Below are 18,332 nucleotides of genomic sequence, written 5' to 3' on the forward strand. Positions count from 1 at the left end.
CTTGAAAGACCAAATTCTAAAAGTAGCAAAGTGCATCCTCCATGCTCAGGTGCCAAGACACACTACAGCTAGCCTCAAACAGGAACCACACAGGTTCCACGGTCTCACCCCCATCTCAGCAGACCTACGGGGAGGGAGCTGGGAGGATGCTGGTCAGAACACAGGGAGGCAGAGACACTAAAACCTCTACAAGAACAATCCAAAGACACACGCCACTGCAGGCCCAGGTGAGGACCTGGCAGTGACATCAGTGACTGGAATGGGGGAGGTGGCTTGGGAGGAGGTGCTGGAATCTTCTGCAGCTATGTGGTCAACAGAGCACAGGAGCCAGTTGGGCCCTGGCTCTGCTGACCTTTACTGGGTGTATCCTGACCTTTCAGGCCTGGAGGATTTGCCATATTATTTGAATATTCAGAGGTAGGCAGATTTTACTTGGGATCAGACCCGTGCTATAAATCAAAGAGCTTGTGTCCACAGGGCAGTCATCTTGGTTTCTGCCATTAAAACTTGGGTCACTTACAGATTCAGGCTTCCAAAGTTAATTTAGTGAAAACCTAGTTCTTGCTGGTTTTTCTAATGAGCCTTAGAAATAACAGGGTAACAAATCCAGTCCCTAGGTTTGTATGTTCAGTAGGTCCCATGAGCCACCCTTCCCTTGAGACACCCTCAGAGCAGGGACATGGGTGCTCTCATCCGAGGACCTCCTTAGCTCGAGGAGAGGCTGCTGCCCACAGCTGGCTCTACCCTTCCCTTTGGCTACAGAATCCATGGGCATTCCCAAATACAGACAAAATACACATTCATATGTTCTTTTCAAGTGAACTTTTAATAGGTAATTTTGTGAAAACTCTGGTTTTGTTGTTTTGTTTCTGTGTTACAAACAATTGAACCCAGGGGCCTCACTGAAAAATGTTATTGTTCCTTGAATCCTCAGGCATCATTTCTCAAGCATTACAGAATTCTGTCCTCACTTGTGTCCTTTAAGACCCACCTAAAGCAGCTCCTATCATTCAGTTACTCTGTTTTGATCAAAGGGAGCTCACTAAGAACGTAAGAGGTAACTATTATGTAGTCAAGTCTAGAAGAGGGTATTCAAAATTGGGATCAAGCACTAGGAACTCAAGTCTTCTAACCATTCATATCCCTTATGACATCCAGAAGAAAACTCATCGACACTTAATGGGCAGAAGACAGCAGAAGACAGTGTTGTCACTCCAGGAGCACATACACAAAAAAGATATAAAGGACGTCTTGGACACTATGAATCGGATGGAAAAAACATTACTGTGACAGCGAATACTGATTAATCAATAATACAAACATCATTGTGATTATCACCCGATTCATGAATAAAACAGACAGAAAAACGTGTTCAGGGTCTCCAACACAGCAGAAGCACTCCGAGTAAGCTCCAGGTTTCCTGGTGTTCTGCACCTGAAACACAGCCTGGCTGAGAGCTAAGCCTTCAGGGATGTCACTACGTCATCCTTGTCCTTCCTTGGGTAGTATTTTTGCCAACAATTGAAGGCAAAGCAACCCTGTGGATCTCAGAATCTACGTCACATCAGAAGGAGCATCAAGCAACTAAAACAGAACAATAGTATCTCTATTTAAATTCCCCCAGGGTCACTATAGGAGGGACAGAAATTCTAAGAGCCCTATTGCCCATAGACTCAGGGAAAGCCAACTCTCTTTTTCCAGGAGAACAAACCAAACAAACCAGGTTTTCAACAACATTAATTAGATTTTGAGCTGAACACAGATGGTTTTGCCTGCACTTCTGGTGATCAGCCAAGAAGTGCAGGGCCAGGAAGGTCTTACCGAGCATCATGATGGCTTTCAATACAGCAAAAACCGCTCCCACTTCAATGCTGTTGTGAGCAGCAGCTAAGAGGTGTCTATCGCAAGACGATCTTATTCCGGGGAAAGGTTTGCCTGTGAAAACAACAAGAAGCCTTGAACAGTCTCGTCACCATCATTAACGATCTTCTGTAATCACCCCCAGCCGGCAGGGCCTCTCACTGTTGGACTGTGGGCGCTTAATTGCCACTGGCCTGCTTAACCTGAGGCTCCGGGGTTCACTAAGACACACTGCCAGTATTCTTACTTAACCTTTTCTTAATTATTAATTGTTAAAACAATGTTTTTGCTCCTCAGAGAGATGTAGCAAAAAGATTAGCAGGATTCCCACACAGACATGCCCACGTGTGGATGGAAGGGATCTAAGAAGAGGCTTTACTAATACCCTAGGAATCATCGCTTACCTTAGGAAAAGGATAAATGAGTCACCATCCCCTTAAGTCGGGATTGGTGGGGCTCAGAATTGACATACATAGTATGTTTTCCAGCCGCGCTGCCCACCAGGATGACCTGGCCTAAGGGCAGAGGTATTTTTATTGACTGTTAACTCCCGGTTTTGATTTCTCAATATTTCCTGATATTACATAAATGGAAGGTGCTGCCAGCCCTCCTGGTGGCACCCTCTCACTCCTTCACTGCCCCCAGATCAAGCCCACAAAAATCAGGAAGGAAATGACAAAACGTAGAGCCCACAGGTCACTTAGAACCTAGAGCTCCGGCCTCTATCCACTGACATGCTGCAGCCAGCTCACCGGCGGCTTGAGGCAAGAAGCAGGCCTGTGGCGCTCGGAACAGATGAAGCAGCAGTCGGCAGGTCATCCTCGCCCCGGGCTCCGCGTCCGCATCTCCACAAGCTAGAAAGCAGGACAGAAAGACAGGCCTCAGGCTTCCTACTAAGTTAAGTCTTCTGCTCTAACCTACATCAACTCTCCTTAGAGCAAGAAAAGTAAGCCGTCTCTTCTGAGATGGGAGTACTCCTAAGGCAGGTTGGGGAGAGCAACTGCCTCCAGGGTTAATATGCTGGGGTCTGGGCTGCCCTGCCACCTCTAGCCACCCCAGCACACATACACCTAGAATCTCCTACTGCACCCCCCTGTGCCCTAACAGCCCGACCCACCCCTCCAAGGCAGCGAGCCCACAGCCAGCACAGCTCCCCAGGCTGCCTTACCTGCCGCTAGGAGAGAGGGGAGAGCCACGTGCTGCACGACGTCCTCCAGGGAGAAACACTGTCGTGCTATCAGAATAGCAATGAAAGTAGCTAATGAATCATGGAATGAAAGGTCACTCACCTTCAAGAAAAACATTGACAGGTTTTAATACCTGACACCCTTCTCGGCCACATCAAAGATCAATACCTAAGAGAATGTAGGCAACACCCCCAAGAGCTCAGTCCCACCATGAACCCACAGGGAACAGCCACGTGCGACTGTTACCCCCCAGGCCTGTTTCTGCAAGACAAACCTTGAGTCTATCCACCCCCCAGAGCTGCAAGAGGACATTGGGCTATAGCTCATGAACCCACAACTGAAAAAAGACAAAAAACACAATCCAAGAAATCACTAAGGGATGTGTGAATGCAACCCAATGTGAGTCGGAGTAAGTCCAGAGGACCTAAGAGAAAACAGAAAACAGGAGGGCCCCTTAGCAGAAAGACATGCCTGACGGTGTTCTGGAGACTCTTTATGTGGCAACTAACAAAGATGCTCAAAGGGACTAAATGGGTTATGAAAACTCTGAAAGTTTCCAACTAACTCCAAATTGCAAAAGAGGAAGAAAATTAATTCATAGTGAAATCTCTGACTTTCCAGACTCCACGAAACACGTGCACAAGATAATGAGAAAAATGACTAATTGCGGCCTTCACAACTGGCACCATAATTCAGGGACCACGGCCAGCAATTTACAAAACACCTCCTCTGATAGCCCAGCACCATGAGGTTCATACTATTATAAAATCCATTTTTACAGATGAGGGATTAAAGCAGAAGGCAAAGTACAACAACAACAACAACAACAAAAAGACCGAGAGACTAAGTAAGGAACTACAGTCAAGATAAAAACGTGTCTTTCTGCTAGAAGAGCAGACCACCACTCATGTGTTAACGTGTATAAAAGTCTAAGCACACTGAGCTGCAGAGACAGGACTGCCCACCCTGGCAGAGTCTGCAAACTAGGAATAAGCCCTCAGCCAGAGGCAGCTTTTAAAACATAGAGTTCTTTAACATAAGAGACCCTAGCCCTAATTCTGCTCCAACAGGATACAGCAGGCAGGCACGATAAAGAATGGAGGCAGACGTTTCATGAATTCACATGTTATGGATGTAACCTGCTAGTTGAGATAATCAGTGATATATCGGGAGCAGGGGGAGCTATTCATCAGTGTCCAGACTTGATCCCCAAGAAAGACTGAGCATCCTCTGAACCTATACCTGGGCGTTTCTGTGCAATATAACAAAATCTATACTCTTAGAAACCTACATATTGGTTCTTCATAATGAAAAATGCTTCAGTTACGTCCCCTGCCATGTGATAAAAATGAAGAACAGGGGCTAGGGTTGTGGTTCAGCGGTAGAGCGCTTGCCTAGTACATACAAGGCCCTGGGTTCAAATAAATAAAAATGAAGAACAAACAGCTCTGAAGTGATCATCCAGATCAGCTACATGGAAATTTCAGGAAACTTCAGGCATTTCTGCTATAGATTAAGCTATCTATTTTATTTCTGAGTTTTTTTGCGTATTAAATAATCTTGGCAACTACCCTGTGGCTTATTACTTTCAGACAGAGAAAGAAAAAAATATTTTACAATGTTAAAATTGAGTCAAGTACATAATAATTTTTTAAAAACAGATTACCCACTAACTAAATTTTGAATTACACAATTTTAAACAAAAAAGAAAACTTACATCCACAGTGCAAAGTACATCATTAAACCCCCACACGTGATTGGAAGAACAACAGAGAGCCTTCAGAACCCCCAGCCATTCTGAACTGAGGACAGTGCAGCAGGCGGTCAGCTCAGAGGAGAAATTGGCTATGTCGTTAATCCTAAGGAGGAAAGAGTTGGGCAGTGAGCAGTTGGCAGGATGGTGACCGTGCGTGGCATAGCCGTGAGCACATTTCACTACCAGCAACAAGCCTTCTGCTTCTTAGACAGAAGGATGTAACCAATACCCACCTGTCAGATACAATGGAAACCGAGCAAAGGTATATGTTAACAACTTCAAATGTTGTTGAATAATCAACACTATTGACAAACAATAACCAGTACACATGTGAATTAGAACATTTTTAGCTCTGTGAACAGACCTGATCTGCAAATTGACATTTTCATTGTGCGTTGCAATTATGCACAATAGTGGGATTAATCATGTTATCTTTGCAAATGTACATAACATGATCTTGTCAAGTCCTCTGGCCAGTATCTCTGCTTTCCCTCTCTTCTCTTCCCCAAATCTATCCTCTGTGCTACTGGTCTCCCTTCTGTTTTCATTAAATCACATGTTTCCTTTTTAAAAGTTCAAATATAGTTGTTTTCAAAATACAGGTATTTTATTATATACATTTTTTTTGAAAATGCGTACTATAAATTAATAGACCATACCTAAAACATCCAATGCCCAAGCAAGAAGACATAAGCAGGCGTTTCTCAGGTTAAGAAAATTTTTGAACAGAACAGAGGTAAATAAATAATGAATAAAAGAAGATAGAGTCAGGGGAGCAAATGAAAGGCAGGTGTGAGCCCAGACATTTATTAGACACTTGTTTCAAAGAAGTTCCCAAGTCACCCAAGTCCTTGTCTGTGATGCCTTCCCAGTAGCCCGGCTCACCTGCCGGCATCCTGATGGCCCATGCAGACATTCATAAGCGTGTTGCAGACAAAGCTGTAGCGATTGGCTGCGTTGTCACTGAGGACTTTGCCCAGCATTGAGTAGTTGATGCTTCGAGCTGAGGGATTCTCAATAAAATCCATCATGAAGTCGGGATCCCATCGCAAGTTGGAATTCGCAGGCATCACATTATTATATATGGTTTGCTTTACTTTAGAACAGGCACTACTGAGGTTACAAGAAGAAAAGTTAAAAAAGAAAAACAAAAACTAGAATAACAGGAAAACCATTTCACTTAAGAAAGCTGGTAACTAATCTTAAATGACTTTCTACAGTTTACAAGCTCTACAAATCACAGAATTTACTAAGGCTTCCAACAACTAACTCAAGTAATAACATTTGCAACTCTTCTTAAGAATAAAAATAGATTCAATTACACATCAGAATACTGTGGTGTTGTAGTCCTGATGGCACATGCCAAAGATCTCCTCCTCTAGGGACACTGTGTCCTGCGGAATTTGAATGCTAAGAAATGTGACTATGGGACTGTGGCACAGCAGAGAAAGGAAAGGCATGTTCCTGACTTCAGGGAGCTTGCAATATGCCAGGGGGCTCTGGATAACTGGCAAATAGTACAAGAGCAAAGAACTGGTCACATCATCCCTAAGTTTGTCATGCCGTGTTTCTCAACAGCAGCGAGATTATTTTTAAGACCCTGGTTTATTGTGTGAAATATTTGAGGTTTTCATGAGCTACATCTGAGCAAAGATAGGACAGAAGCATCAAGGGATGTGGATGGATTTACTCCATAGCCAGCACTGAGATGCTCCAGTTTCAAAACTCACATTACATATGAACTCAGCCATTCCTGCCCATCTGCAAGTCCATGAGCAAATTCAAGTGCTCTACTCAAGAGCTCTTCAGCGCAACAGAAAGGCTGCTCTTAAGATTAAGTTTGGGCAGCAAACAGATTCATGGTTAAGGTGATATACAGCTTTTTTATGCACCTACATTAGCCAGGAATGAGTACCTCAAATATACAAAGGCATGTGGATGCTTTATCCTAAAGCACTGTCAGTGCCAACAGCTGTCAGAAATTGAGACCATTCAGCTCAGCCCTCGTCCTTCAGAGCCACTTCTGGGCTGTTTGGTTAAAATACTGATACCTAGGTCTCATATAGGTACTCTGAGTTGTGTGTTTAACAAGGGCTCCCAAATGACTCCAGTGCCAAATGATGCCAGGGAGGCCCAGGTGTCACCGAGAGGACCAAATGACAAACCGAATAATTACTATCCTCTATATTTTTTCTCTTTCTTTGCAAAGGACTTCTGTAAAAAACTTGTTGGCCATCATGGAGGGATATAAATTGGCAAAAGAGAATTGTGGCATTTTGAAAATGACAGTCATTTTGTGGTCCCGGTGCTTCTACCCACCTGTTCTTCCTGACTACTCTTTATTCACTCTCACTTATTACATTCATGTTCCCACTAAAAATGAAACCCAGACCAGACCCTCCCTTGTTTCCTCTCGACCATATCCCTCATTTCCTCTGCCTCCCAAAGCCTTGAGTGTTTAGTACAAGGGACTTCTGCAAATTTGAAAGCTTTACCTCTTTTTCATTCAACTCTTCACTTAATTCTACCAGTTTCTCCACTCTGACTTTAGAATCCCAGCTCTTCTGCTCTGCTTCTGGTTTATGAGCCCCACCCCTCCACCTCCAGGAGGCAGGTTTTTCTAAGTGGACTGCAGGGTCCCTCTGAAACTGGCTAGTGGTGAGGTCTTCTCAGCCTGCATGTTGCGGCTTCCTGTGTCCTTTAGTACAGGCTTTCTAGATGGGTTTCTGTGTTTGAATCAAATGGTGGCGACCAGCTAGGCCACGCCAATCCTCACACTCTGCTGCTTGCACAGAGGGAACCAAGCCAATGGCTGAGACCTTTCCTTCTGCAGCTACGAGGAGCAGAAAGACCTGGAGGCCTGGGGACAGCAGCATACATCCTCAGAGCCTGTTCAGATCCAGGCTTGCTCACTGTTAACCAAGGCTAGGACACTCCTTTGTTCCTGGGGAAAGCCATTTCTACTTCCTGGTTGTTGTGAGTGCTCAAGCACTGTGCCCAGCACAGTGCCCGGTAGATGGCCCTGGCATTCCCTGTTCCACAACATTCCTCTCACAGGATGACTTGGATGATATCACAGACAAGATGATCCAATTGTTTAATCAGTATGTTAATGGAAATCTCTGCCTGATTGTCCTCTTTTTTTTTTTTTTATCAAATTCCAAACTATAAATCGGTCTCTGATTCTGAGAGAACAGGTGCAGTGGTGTGTGCCAGCAGCCCAGCCAGGCAGAGCCCCACTTGAGGGTCACTTGGGCCCACAGTTCAGGGCCAGCCTGAGCAACACAGTGAGAATCTGTCTCAAAACAAAGAAAGGGGGAGCAAAAGACAGCCCAAGAAAGCTACACCTCTCCCCGCTGCTTTATGGAAACATTAGAAAGTGCACCTGCCCCTTACCAAGGAATGGTCCTTGGAACACCACACTGTGCTGCGGGTCCCCCAAGTCCCTGCTCCTGGCACAGTGCTTGAATGAACTCACCTTGCCTACCTGCACTGCACTGCGGGAGCAGGGGTGGTTAAATAAGCTTTGGGGGCTGTCTGGGGAAGTTCACCATCAGACAAGGGCTAGTGCAGGAACCACAGCATGAATGAGAAAGCTCACAAAACTCTAAACTGAAACTGAAAATTCCACACAGAGTAACAGAAGAATATTGTTCTAAGATTACATCATTTCTGTGGAAAGGGGTTTCCTAAGACTCATTAAGATGATTTACAAAGGCTTGCTCCACCTAATGTATTACGTGGTATAGCATTTTAGTATTTTTGTAAGTACTGTTAAATATGACTTTTTGATGTCTGTTGCCTTGGCTGTGCCCCCTAGGAGCTGGACAGCTATAGTGGTGAGCAAAGCAGGCGGCCTCTGCTCTCCTGGAGCCAGGCCACGATCAATACACAATGTCCTTGAATATTCAGTTTAATCAAATCTCGAGTCCATCTAAGATGCTGAGAATGAGCAGAGGGTGGTCAGGGAGGCGGAGGTAAGGAAGTGTGGGTGAGTGTGTGAGTGAGTGCCACGAGTGAGGTAAGAGCAGGTGTGAAAACCCAAGGTGGGTGCAAGCTTACACATCAGAAGAAGGAGCAGGGGGAGGACCAAGCGATCAGAGCAGAGCACACAGAGGAGAAGAGGAGCAGAAGAGAGCAGGGCACTGCACAAAGTGAAGGCTAGGGGGCAAGGCAGCACTGGGAACCCCGAGAGTCACCATGCTTTAAGTGGGTAACTCTAGTGGACATGGTCAGAATCTATACAAGAGGGTCAAGGGTGAAGCAGGAAGGCCAGCTGGGACAGCTCTGCATGGGGCCCTGCAAGGGACGATCAGAGAGGCAGTGATGAGGGCACCAAGGAGTGGTGGACTCCAAGTACCCAGGAGGCAGCGCTCACAGGATTCACCCAAATGAAACAGGGCACTGAAGGTCACAGACAACTGCAGACCACCTCTTCCTTGCTCTTCCTGAGGATTCCAAATTTCTTTTGGCCAGATATTACTTTCTCCTGGAATTAATTATCTCAAGTTACTTCCTAGCACCTGACCACCTGAGCCCCCTGAGCAAGGCTGAGACCCAGGGAATAAGAGGGAGTTGGACATGCCACCTGAAATAGGTGGTCAAGGAAGTAGAGACACAGAGGAAGTGCAGAAGCAAGCAAGAAAACAGCCCCCCAAAAGCGCTCCCAGGGAGGCCAGGCAAGGGGAATTCAAATGCTTTCTCCCAGGTTAATCTCAAAGTTGCAGAGCTAAATAGACGTAGTACTACTTGGAAATGGGAGATGATACCTACAGCAGAAGGTAATTCAATAGGAATTCTGGATAAGGGCACTGAAGGGCACAGAAAAAATCTTTTCTACATATAAAATATCCTGGACTCATTAACATAAAGCATTCCTTAAGCAGTGAGATTTATTGACAGAAAAAAACACTCATGAACCAACAATTGCAGCATTTATGAAGACTAAGAGAGCAAGTAGGTTAACTGCAGATTTTACAATATCTTCTTAATGAGTAACTAGGATATATTTCTTGTATATCAAGAAATGAGATAATATTTACTAAGTTGAACCTAAATACAAACACAATGCAAAATACAAATTAGGTCGTCTTGCATTTTTTGATACATGTTGATTTAATGCTACTCATGAAAATACTAGTAATTTTTTTATATAAAAACCTAATTCACATGAAATTTACTGTTTAGTAAGACATAGGACGTACTAAACAGTAAATTTTTTTAAGAGAGGAAAAAAATGAAAAACTGTTTGGAAAAATTGTGGAGAAGTAAATGGAGTCATAGAACCTTCCATGCCTAACCAAGAAATGAAAGCAATTTGTAACTTAAAGATGTGCAGAGGGTATTAAATTCACATAAATTTAACATAAAAAGCCAGGTCAAAAAATGGGGATCTCAATGCTAGGAGGAATATGAACCCAGAAAAACACCAAATACTGCTTCATTAACCGCCTACTAGATTCATGATTCAAATTGAATTTCAAATTTAAAATATAAATATTTATTAAATATTTATCATCATTCCAATATGACTTACCTAAATGAACTATATCTGTAAAAGTCATAGAGAATATAAAAATAAAATTTGGGGGGTACTGGAGATTGAGCCCAGGGGTACTTGACCATTGAGCCACATCCCCAGTCCTATTTTGTATTTTATTTAGAGACAGGGTCTCAATGAGTTCTCAGCTACTTGCTTTTGCTGAGGCCAGCTTTGAACTTGCGATCCTCCTGCCTCAACCTCCCAAACCGCTGGGATTATAGGCTTGTGCCAACATTCCCGGCAAGAACAAAAAATTTTAAAGAAAAAATTCTTTGATTGTTGAAGACACAAAATTAGCCAAGGTTAGATGGTTATGGCCTAAAGTCGTTTCAATCTGGGGGTGGGAGGGAGGAAACCAATTCATAGTTTAATGGTCTACCTTTCATTGCCACTATGTATTTTTAATAGTCAGTTTCATCAAATCTTGAATTTCTCAAAATTAGCAACGGAAAAAAATAACCATGATCACCTTTCATTATGAAAAAGGCTACTAACACTGGTAGAGTCATGGACAAACACAGCTGTGATCCCATTGCTACTCTTGGACTTTCTTCTACCCACCTGAAGAGGTCTCCAAACTTGCTTCTGAGGTGGCTACAGGACACATAAAGGTCGTAGAGGTAGGCTAAGATGCATCTTTCGGGGGAAGAGCACTCCGAGGGGTTCACGACGTGCTTCACCACACCGCACAACCTGAGGGCAAGACACAGGCAAATGAGGCCCACACAGTAGTGCACCCTCACCCAAGGCTTCGAGAACGAGGTGACCACATACGACTCGATGACCAGCACAGCAAACTGAATCTCTGAACGCCTGTGTTCTGAGGAGGTTCAGAAATGCTATACACAACTTCAGAAATGTCGTTGACAACAAGAAACAAAAACAACAAGAGATGGTGCGCAAGCTGTACTTGGAGAAGCACTGAGCCCTGTGACAGGGACGCAGTGGAAAGGTGGAGGGGAGGACCTTCTGATTGAACTGAGTCACAAATCAGCTTGAGCCTTTGTAAAGCAGCAGCTCCCGGTAGTAACCCTGGGAGATCCCCATCCCTTGGCTGTATCTGGCATCATTGGGGAATTCATGGTTGGGAGGCAAGCTAGAAACAAATTGATCTCGGTTTACCTCTTTTCATAGTGACATCCTCTATGACAACTGGGGTCATAAGCACCCAGCCACGCATAAAATTCTGTGTGGCCCACCAGGCAGATCAGAGGCCTCTGTCTATGCTTCTCCCACACCCAGGTTCACTTGGCAGGGCACACACTGGCCCAGCAGCAAGAGTCTGGCTCCTCCACCAGGCCTTCTGTTGTGGGTCTCCCCAGGACACCACACCACAGGAGTCACAGGTGATCGGACCAGTGCTCTGACCTGCCACCCTCACCATAAAAAGGGGCACAGAAAGGTGAAGGGCCTGCAGCAGGGCAGGCAGCCAGCGCACAGCAGAAGGGGTGGAGAGCCTGGGCCCCCCAACAAAACCTCTCCATGCTGAGGGGTCAGGGGAATCCGAAGCATCTGCAGGGCCCAAGCCACAATGGACAGGAGGAGCACAGGTGCCAGAGGGGAACCCTGGGACTACCTGAAGAAATGCCCAGAGCATCCCAAACCCTGGCAAGGAACAGTGACAGATGGGCCAGCCAGCAGAGAATGAAGCTGACCATTAGAGGAAAACCTCACACAATCATTTTTAAAAGTAGTGACTGGAACTGTGGTTGACTACATAAACAAAAGAGATCCTGATACATCCTAAAGCCAAGAATTCTACTGTGTCTAAAGGAAACAAACACGTGAGAAATGGTCAGCTAGCCAGGGTGTAGCAGAGTTTCCTCAACTTCTCTGTCTTGCTGGAGATGAGGAAGGCTTTACACTGTGATTCTGGATGACCACTCGCATAAATACAAAAAAAAATAATGTCATCATTTGAGGAAAAATATTTACCCTTACTACGTATAATCAAGTAAAAAGAAAAGGAAATGTCAAACATAATTTTATTAATATTCAATAGTATGTAAATTTAAAATGTAAAAATCAATGATACTAAAATTCTTTTCAAGTTAAAACATAAAATACAATCAAGCAAAAACACTTGTCATGTGGGCTGGGATGTAGCTTAGCAGGATAATGCTTGGCCAGCATGTACCAGGCCCCTGGCTCAGTTCCCAGCACTGCAAACAAACCAAACCTGTACTTGTCACAACTCAACAAAATGATTTCATGAACAACTAGAAGATTTCCATGCACAATCTTAAAAGTATGAGATAGCTTGAATAATAGGAATGAACTCCCAACCAGGAAGACCTGTTAAAAGCCGTGAGAGTCATTGTCTATGTGATATTGGACAACACACACTGCTACACTACCAAACCCTTTATTTAAAATGCCCGAGTCCCAGTTTCTTGACCTATAAAATGATATTAAAATTCAAACCTTACAGCATAGTAAGTAGAGGGTTGCTAAATCGTCACGTACTTCCTTAATTCTAAGATAGATATGTTCTTGCATAGTAAAGTTTCTGAGATATTTCAGACTTCACTTCCTAAACTAAGTGTACAGTTAACATATACAAAAAGTACCATTTGATGTGCCCCCAGAAAGCTGCTGTTCCACCTAGGCCACCTGAGGAACAACATAGTCAATCACATGTGCTAGATCACAGCAAACAGTCACTGCTGCACCAAAGAACTCCGTGGTTCTTTTGAGCTCAGGAGGACAAAAAAAAAAAAAAAAAAAAAGGAAGAAAAATGGGCTGCTGTGTTTGTGTAAAAAGCCCAGTGGGGGAAAGGGGAGTGGACAGAGCGGGGCTGGCTCTACCTTACCTTGGGCTCCCGAGCCTCTGTCTCCGATGGGCAGAGCAGGTTTACCTCCTCAGACCAATTCCACTGGCAACAGCAGAGCAAACTCTATCTTATAACAGCCACAACCCAAAAGCATACAACATACCAAGAACAAACAAAGACACTGGTTCTAAGTTAGGTCTTGTCAAAAGATGCTGTGAATCACAAAGATGAAACTGAAGCACCCCTTCACTGTCAATGAATGCAAAGCTGTATTTGGTGTTGGATTCTCCAAAAAACCAAAATTACAGGAAAAGAGAAGTTACAAGCATTCACTCTTAATAAGCCAGGATGCTGGGCAGCATGAAGGATGGAGGCCATCAATGAGCAGCCTCCTGTTCTTAGAAACCAGGGCGTGACCAGGAAGGCAGCAAGGAGGAGGGAGAGGAGGAAGGCCTCAGGCTTAACCAGAAAAGTGATTCTGTCTCCTCCTCTGATAGAGCCTTTGTGGCAGGAGTATTCTTTTAACTGTTTTAATTGAAATAAAAACAGGTACTATTGTTCTCTTAATAGTACCAGACACTTTCGGATTTGAAAAACGATGGCATTTTATATACCAACCCTTCAAACACCTGGGCTGTCTGCTCAGGATTCAGGATCAGACAACTATGATAGCGCCTGAGAACAGCCACAATGCACACGCAGAGCCCCGTGGTGTAGCTGCCTGCCAGGCTGGAGGACTTGAGGAGCAGCTCGGCTTCCACGACACTCAGCTCATTCAGCAACTGTAAGAACAGAGAAGGAATGAAAAACGCAGGTGCCACAACACAAAGGAGAACCAGTCCCACCAATCATGAATACTCCATGCTGTGCGCCACGGCCGGGGAGAACGTGGACTTGTGAATCAGACATCTTTTTATTTTTAAGCCTGTTTATACAAGAACTTTGTGTTCTTCTGTCTGGACATGAGGGTGTGTAAGATGAGGAAGCACCCAGTGCCAGGCAGCCCCGAGTTCTGGAATAGATCAGTGAAGCTGATATATACTACAGAATAAGGAAACCAAGGTTAAAATCCATTCACTAATAATACTAGGAAATAAAGAAACAAGTGCAACAAGTTAAATCAAATTTTAAGGACTTTTTTTTTCTTTCAGTGTTAAAATTTACTCTATTATAGACAGAAAATACTCTTTCATCACTGTCTAAGCAAAAAAAAAAAAAAAGACAATCCCAGAAAGCCTCGGAATTCTGGCATTGTTAAATGACATGCACTGAATACCAGGTATAATTATTTAACTGAAAACAATTAACAGAGCTGTAATTAAAATACTAGGCTAATGACCATTAATTCAGAATGTCTCGATTATTCAAAAATGTATTGGGTCCTCACAACTGTGTTAATGAACAGCAATTGGTTCCATTCAAATCGGCAGAGGTGCCCAACAGAGGCCAGGAGGAGTGGGATGGGGCAGGGATGGGGAAAGCTAATCAATGGGCACTGAGCTACAGTCAGAAGCAAGATGTTCTGGTGCTATAGGTAACCATGATGTACTGCACATTTCAAAGAGCTGGAAGAAGGGATTTTGACAATTTTTACTGTAAAGAAATGATAAATATTCCATGAGGCAAGTTATGTTTAACCTGGTATGAACATTGTATAATGTGTGCATGCATAGAAATATTACACAGAACCTCCATTTATGTGTATATTTTACATAAAACTATATATGTACAGTTTTTATGGTTTTGAGTGTTGATTTTAAAATAAATTTAGGCTAGGCATGGTGGCATAGATCTGTCATCTTAGCCCCCAGGAGGCTGAGGCAGAAGGATCAATGAAGACCAGCAGGAGTTTAAGCCCAGCCTGGACATCACTATGAGACCCTGTCTCAGTTATTTTAAATTTGAAAATAATACATTTTAAAACATAAATTCTGCAATGCCTGGTAGGTTGGCTCTCCCAAAGTTAAGGAAACACGGTCTCTCTGACACCTGTATAGCGAAGTCAATGAGTCCATTGATGTTCAGTGCGGGCTCCATGAGATCGAAGATGAGCTGTATGTGGTGGGCCAGCGGGAGGTGGTAGGACGTCCCTGAAGCAAAGCTGGTGATCTGCTCCAGCACGTTGTTAGAGATCTGAGCAGACAGAGTGAGGCCGTCACACACGGATTCCCAAACCATCTTTTACATAAATTATTTTACTTCTCTAACACACTGGAATTTAGCCATTCTACTAGATGAAAATTAAAACATATTTTCACAGAAACCAAAACCATGTACAGATCAAACAGCTTTTTTATTTTTTATTTTTATTTTTTTAGTTATAGATGGATATAATATCTTTCTTTATTTTTATATGGGGCTGAGAATCAAACCCAGAGCCTCACCTGTGCGAGGTAGGCGCTCTACCACTGAGCCACACAACCGGCCCCTCAAACAGCTTTTCATGTGTCTAAATAACCATCAAAGAATTTGTAAAACAAAATAGATTTGGTTTCTTCTCAATGTCATGGCATTTCATTTCAATCATTGACATGTGTGCTACGGGGCCAGGGAGTCATAACATCAGCCTTGCATTAGGGATTATTTTATATATTACTGATTATTAACATAAGGTAAAAGTGGTTACATAATAAAAACAAGCTCTTGGGCTGGGGCTGATGCTCAGTGGTGGAGCAATTGCCTATCATGGGTGAGGAACTGACCTCAGTACCACATAAAAATAAATAAATAAAGGTATTGTGTCCATCTACAACTTAAATTTTTTTTTAAATGTATAGTCTGAGATGTTCCCACATGTTTATAAAATATATGTATAAAGTTCATGAAGGCTGGGGCTGGAGCTCAGCGGTAGAGCACTCCCCTAGCTTGTGCAAGGCGCTGGGTTCAATCCTCAGCACCACAAAAAATAAATAAATAAAAATAAAGGCATTGTGTACAACTACAACAAAAAAATATATATTTTTTTAAAAAAGCACCCTTTGCCAGGCGCAGTGACATATTCATGTGAAAAAATTCATGAAGGCTGAAAACTCATATTGCACAAAAGGGATTTTTCAGGAAACGGTGACACGTGCAATACATTATAAGATAGTTTTAAATGGCTACCTGAGACGTCACTTGATGCTGATCGAAATACGACAGAAGTTGGAGTTTTGTGAACACCGTCTCCAGGGTTGGAAATGTTTCTTGTTTGTTCTTTCTAGCTTTTTGCCCTTCATCCCCAACTAAATGAACATAAAACACATAGGTTATTTTCAATTTACTCAAAACTCTTTCATTATCTAACATCATCATTGATCCCAGGCTGAAGAGCTCACATCAGTAGTTGGGTATACAAATTGCTTTAAAAATGAAGTTAATGTATTGATTTAGTCCTTCCCTGGGACAAAACCAATACATAAAAACAACAGACTTGAGGACATAGATCCAGCTAAGAAATCCAAAACACACCTCTGTTTCTGCAGATATATTTAGGTATATGGAGCCTAACAAACTGCTTAAAACCTCATGTAAAAGGATGCAAAGTACTCTTGGAAATTTACATCCACTTTTTAAAAAAATTTTAAAAAGGTAACAAATTAGCAGTGGCACTTATATTAATTTGAATGATATTTGTGTGACTAAAAATATAGTCATAATTACATATTTTCCCTATCTATTTTAGGTTAACTTGCTTTCATAACATATATTATTGATCTTTTGTTGCTTAATTTTCATTTGAAAATGTTTAAGTCCTGATATTATTGGCCTTTTAAACAAATAGTTCTAGTAAAATTCATTAATGTTTTCATGCAAATGCAGAAGGAAGTCTGAGCAAGTTCAAATGAAAATGCTACTTAAATTAGATTGGAAATTCCACTGGGCAAGACCTGGCTGATCTAACAACACTATTAATGGCTTGAAACCATAAAACCTTCCTTTTTTTTTTTCTTTGCAAGGAGGGGGTGGGGAGGAGTGGGGAGGTTGAGGGCAGAACCCTCTGAGAACCACTGAGCTACATCTCCAGCCCCTTTTTTTTTTTTTTTTTTTGAGACAGGGTCTCATCAAGTTGCCAAGGTGGGCCTCCAACTTGCAATGATGCTGCCTCAGCTTCTGGGAGTTGGGAGTTGCTGGGATTACAGGCATGCACCACCACACCCAGTATCAAAATCTTATTTTATGTTCCCTGAACTGAAATAAATGCTAACACAAGCTCTTTTCTCCCTACCAGTCTTCATTTTTCCAGGAAAAAAAAGAGGAAGGGTAAATTTCCATTACTCTGAGTATAACTGGCCAGCCTCTGGTACTCACACTAAATGACAAGCTAGCAAACAATATGTCTTCACACACAGGCTGTTAACTAGAGGAGGCTTACTGCATCCCTGACTGACATCTTTCTGGTTGAGGAGTTTTATCTAAAATGAAGGAAAAACAGGAGGATGGAGGAGGCTGCTTGAGGTGGGTTTCCATTACTGGCATCTCAGAAGGCACAGAGAACAATGGTCTTCCAAGTTCAGGGGCTAGAAGTGCCTACACTTCAGGGACTGCTACAAAGATAGAACAGACAACAGTCTGGCTCTAAAAACCGTGAAGGAAGGAAGCCGAGTCCACATGAATGGCCAACCCACTTCCTTCCCTTCCACCTCCTTCAGCCTTCCAAACCCAGACTCTACGCAGGACCTGGGTACCCTCTGCAAGTCATTGAGACTGAGCCGCAGGACTTTCACCTAAAGGAGACAGTGACCCCCATCCCCTTTCCAAGCAAACCAACAGAAGTCTCAAATATTGTTTGCTAGCTAGTTTCAGGGCTTCTCAATTCAATCTTCTCTTGAAACTCATTTCCTCTTTTCTCTAAGAGAGAAAATAACCCAACAATATAAATAGTTTTCTTAGAGCACTTTCCTCTGCAAGCTCTAGAACATCAAGAGTCTCATTTGCACAGCTCGTGGCTACTCCCACCAAGTGCAGGTGCACTGCGAGGCCCTTCCCAAGCTGTGAAAGGGGTGAGGGAAGATGAGCCAAGCAGACCAAGGAGACACGGAGACACGAAGCCCTTTCCATGCCTGCACACACCCCTTATTGGAAGAAAAAGAAGCTGTTTGGATTACTTGTGCTGTTTTGGATTACTTATTCTCTCTAGGAAAGATCTAGCAAAATAAGCTCTAGTAATTTTGCCTGTTAAAAAATTAAGACTGAATGCCCTGTGGAGAGGTCCACAGCAGAGTGGCCAGGGG

The 18,332-nt window shown here is 43.2% G+C and overlaps 1 protein-coding gene across 2 annotated transcripts in view; it reads right to left on the bottom strand.

The window, feature by feature from the left end:
• Med12l (mediator complex subunit 12L) overlaps positions 1–18,332 on the bottom strand; it is a 271,847-nt gene that overhangs the window by 47,636 nt on the left and 205,879 nt on the right. For both annotated transcript variants that reach the window (XM_026408177.2, XM_026408176.2), the window contains 9 exons: positions 16,225–16,343; positions 15,109–15,252; positions 13,738–13,901; positions 10,907–11,038; positions 5,689–5,916; positions 4,765–4,906; positions 3,029–3,149; positions 2,613–2,714; positions 1,822–1,935 (listed from right to left, as the gene is read on the bottom strand). In XM_026408177.2, the coding sequence (XP_026263962.2) occupies positions 1,822–1,935; positions 2,613–2,714; positions 3,029–3,149; positions 4,765–4,906; positions 5,689–5,916; positions 10,907–11,038; positions 13,738–13,901; positions 15,109–15,252; positions 16,225–16,343 (1,266 nt within the window). The remainder of the gene's footprint in view (positions 1–1,821; positions 1,936–2,612; positions 2,715–3,028; positions 3,150–4,764; positions 4,907–5,688; positions 5,917–10,906; positions 11,039–13,737; positions 13,902–15,108; positions 15,253–16,224; positions 16,344–18,332) is intronic.

The sequence above is a fragment of the Urocitellus parryii genome, chromosome 2 (genome assembly GCF_045843805.1).
Source record: "Urocitellus parryii isolate mUroPar1 chromosome 2, mUroPar1.hap1, whole genome shotgun sequence".
NCBI lineage: Eukaryota > Metazoa > Chordata > Mammalia > Rodentia > Sciuridae > Urocitellus > Urocitellus parryii.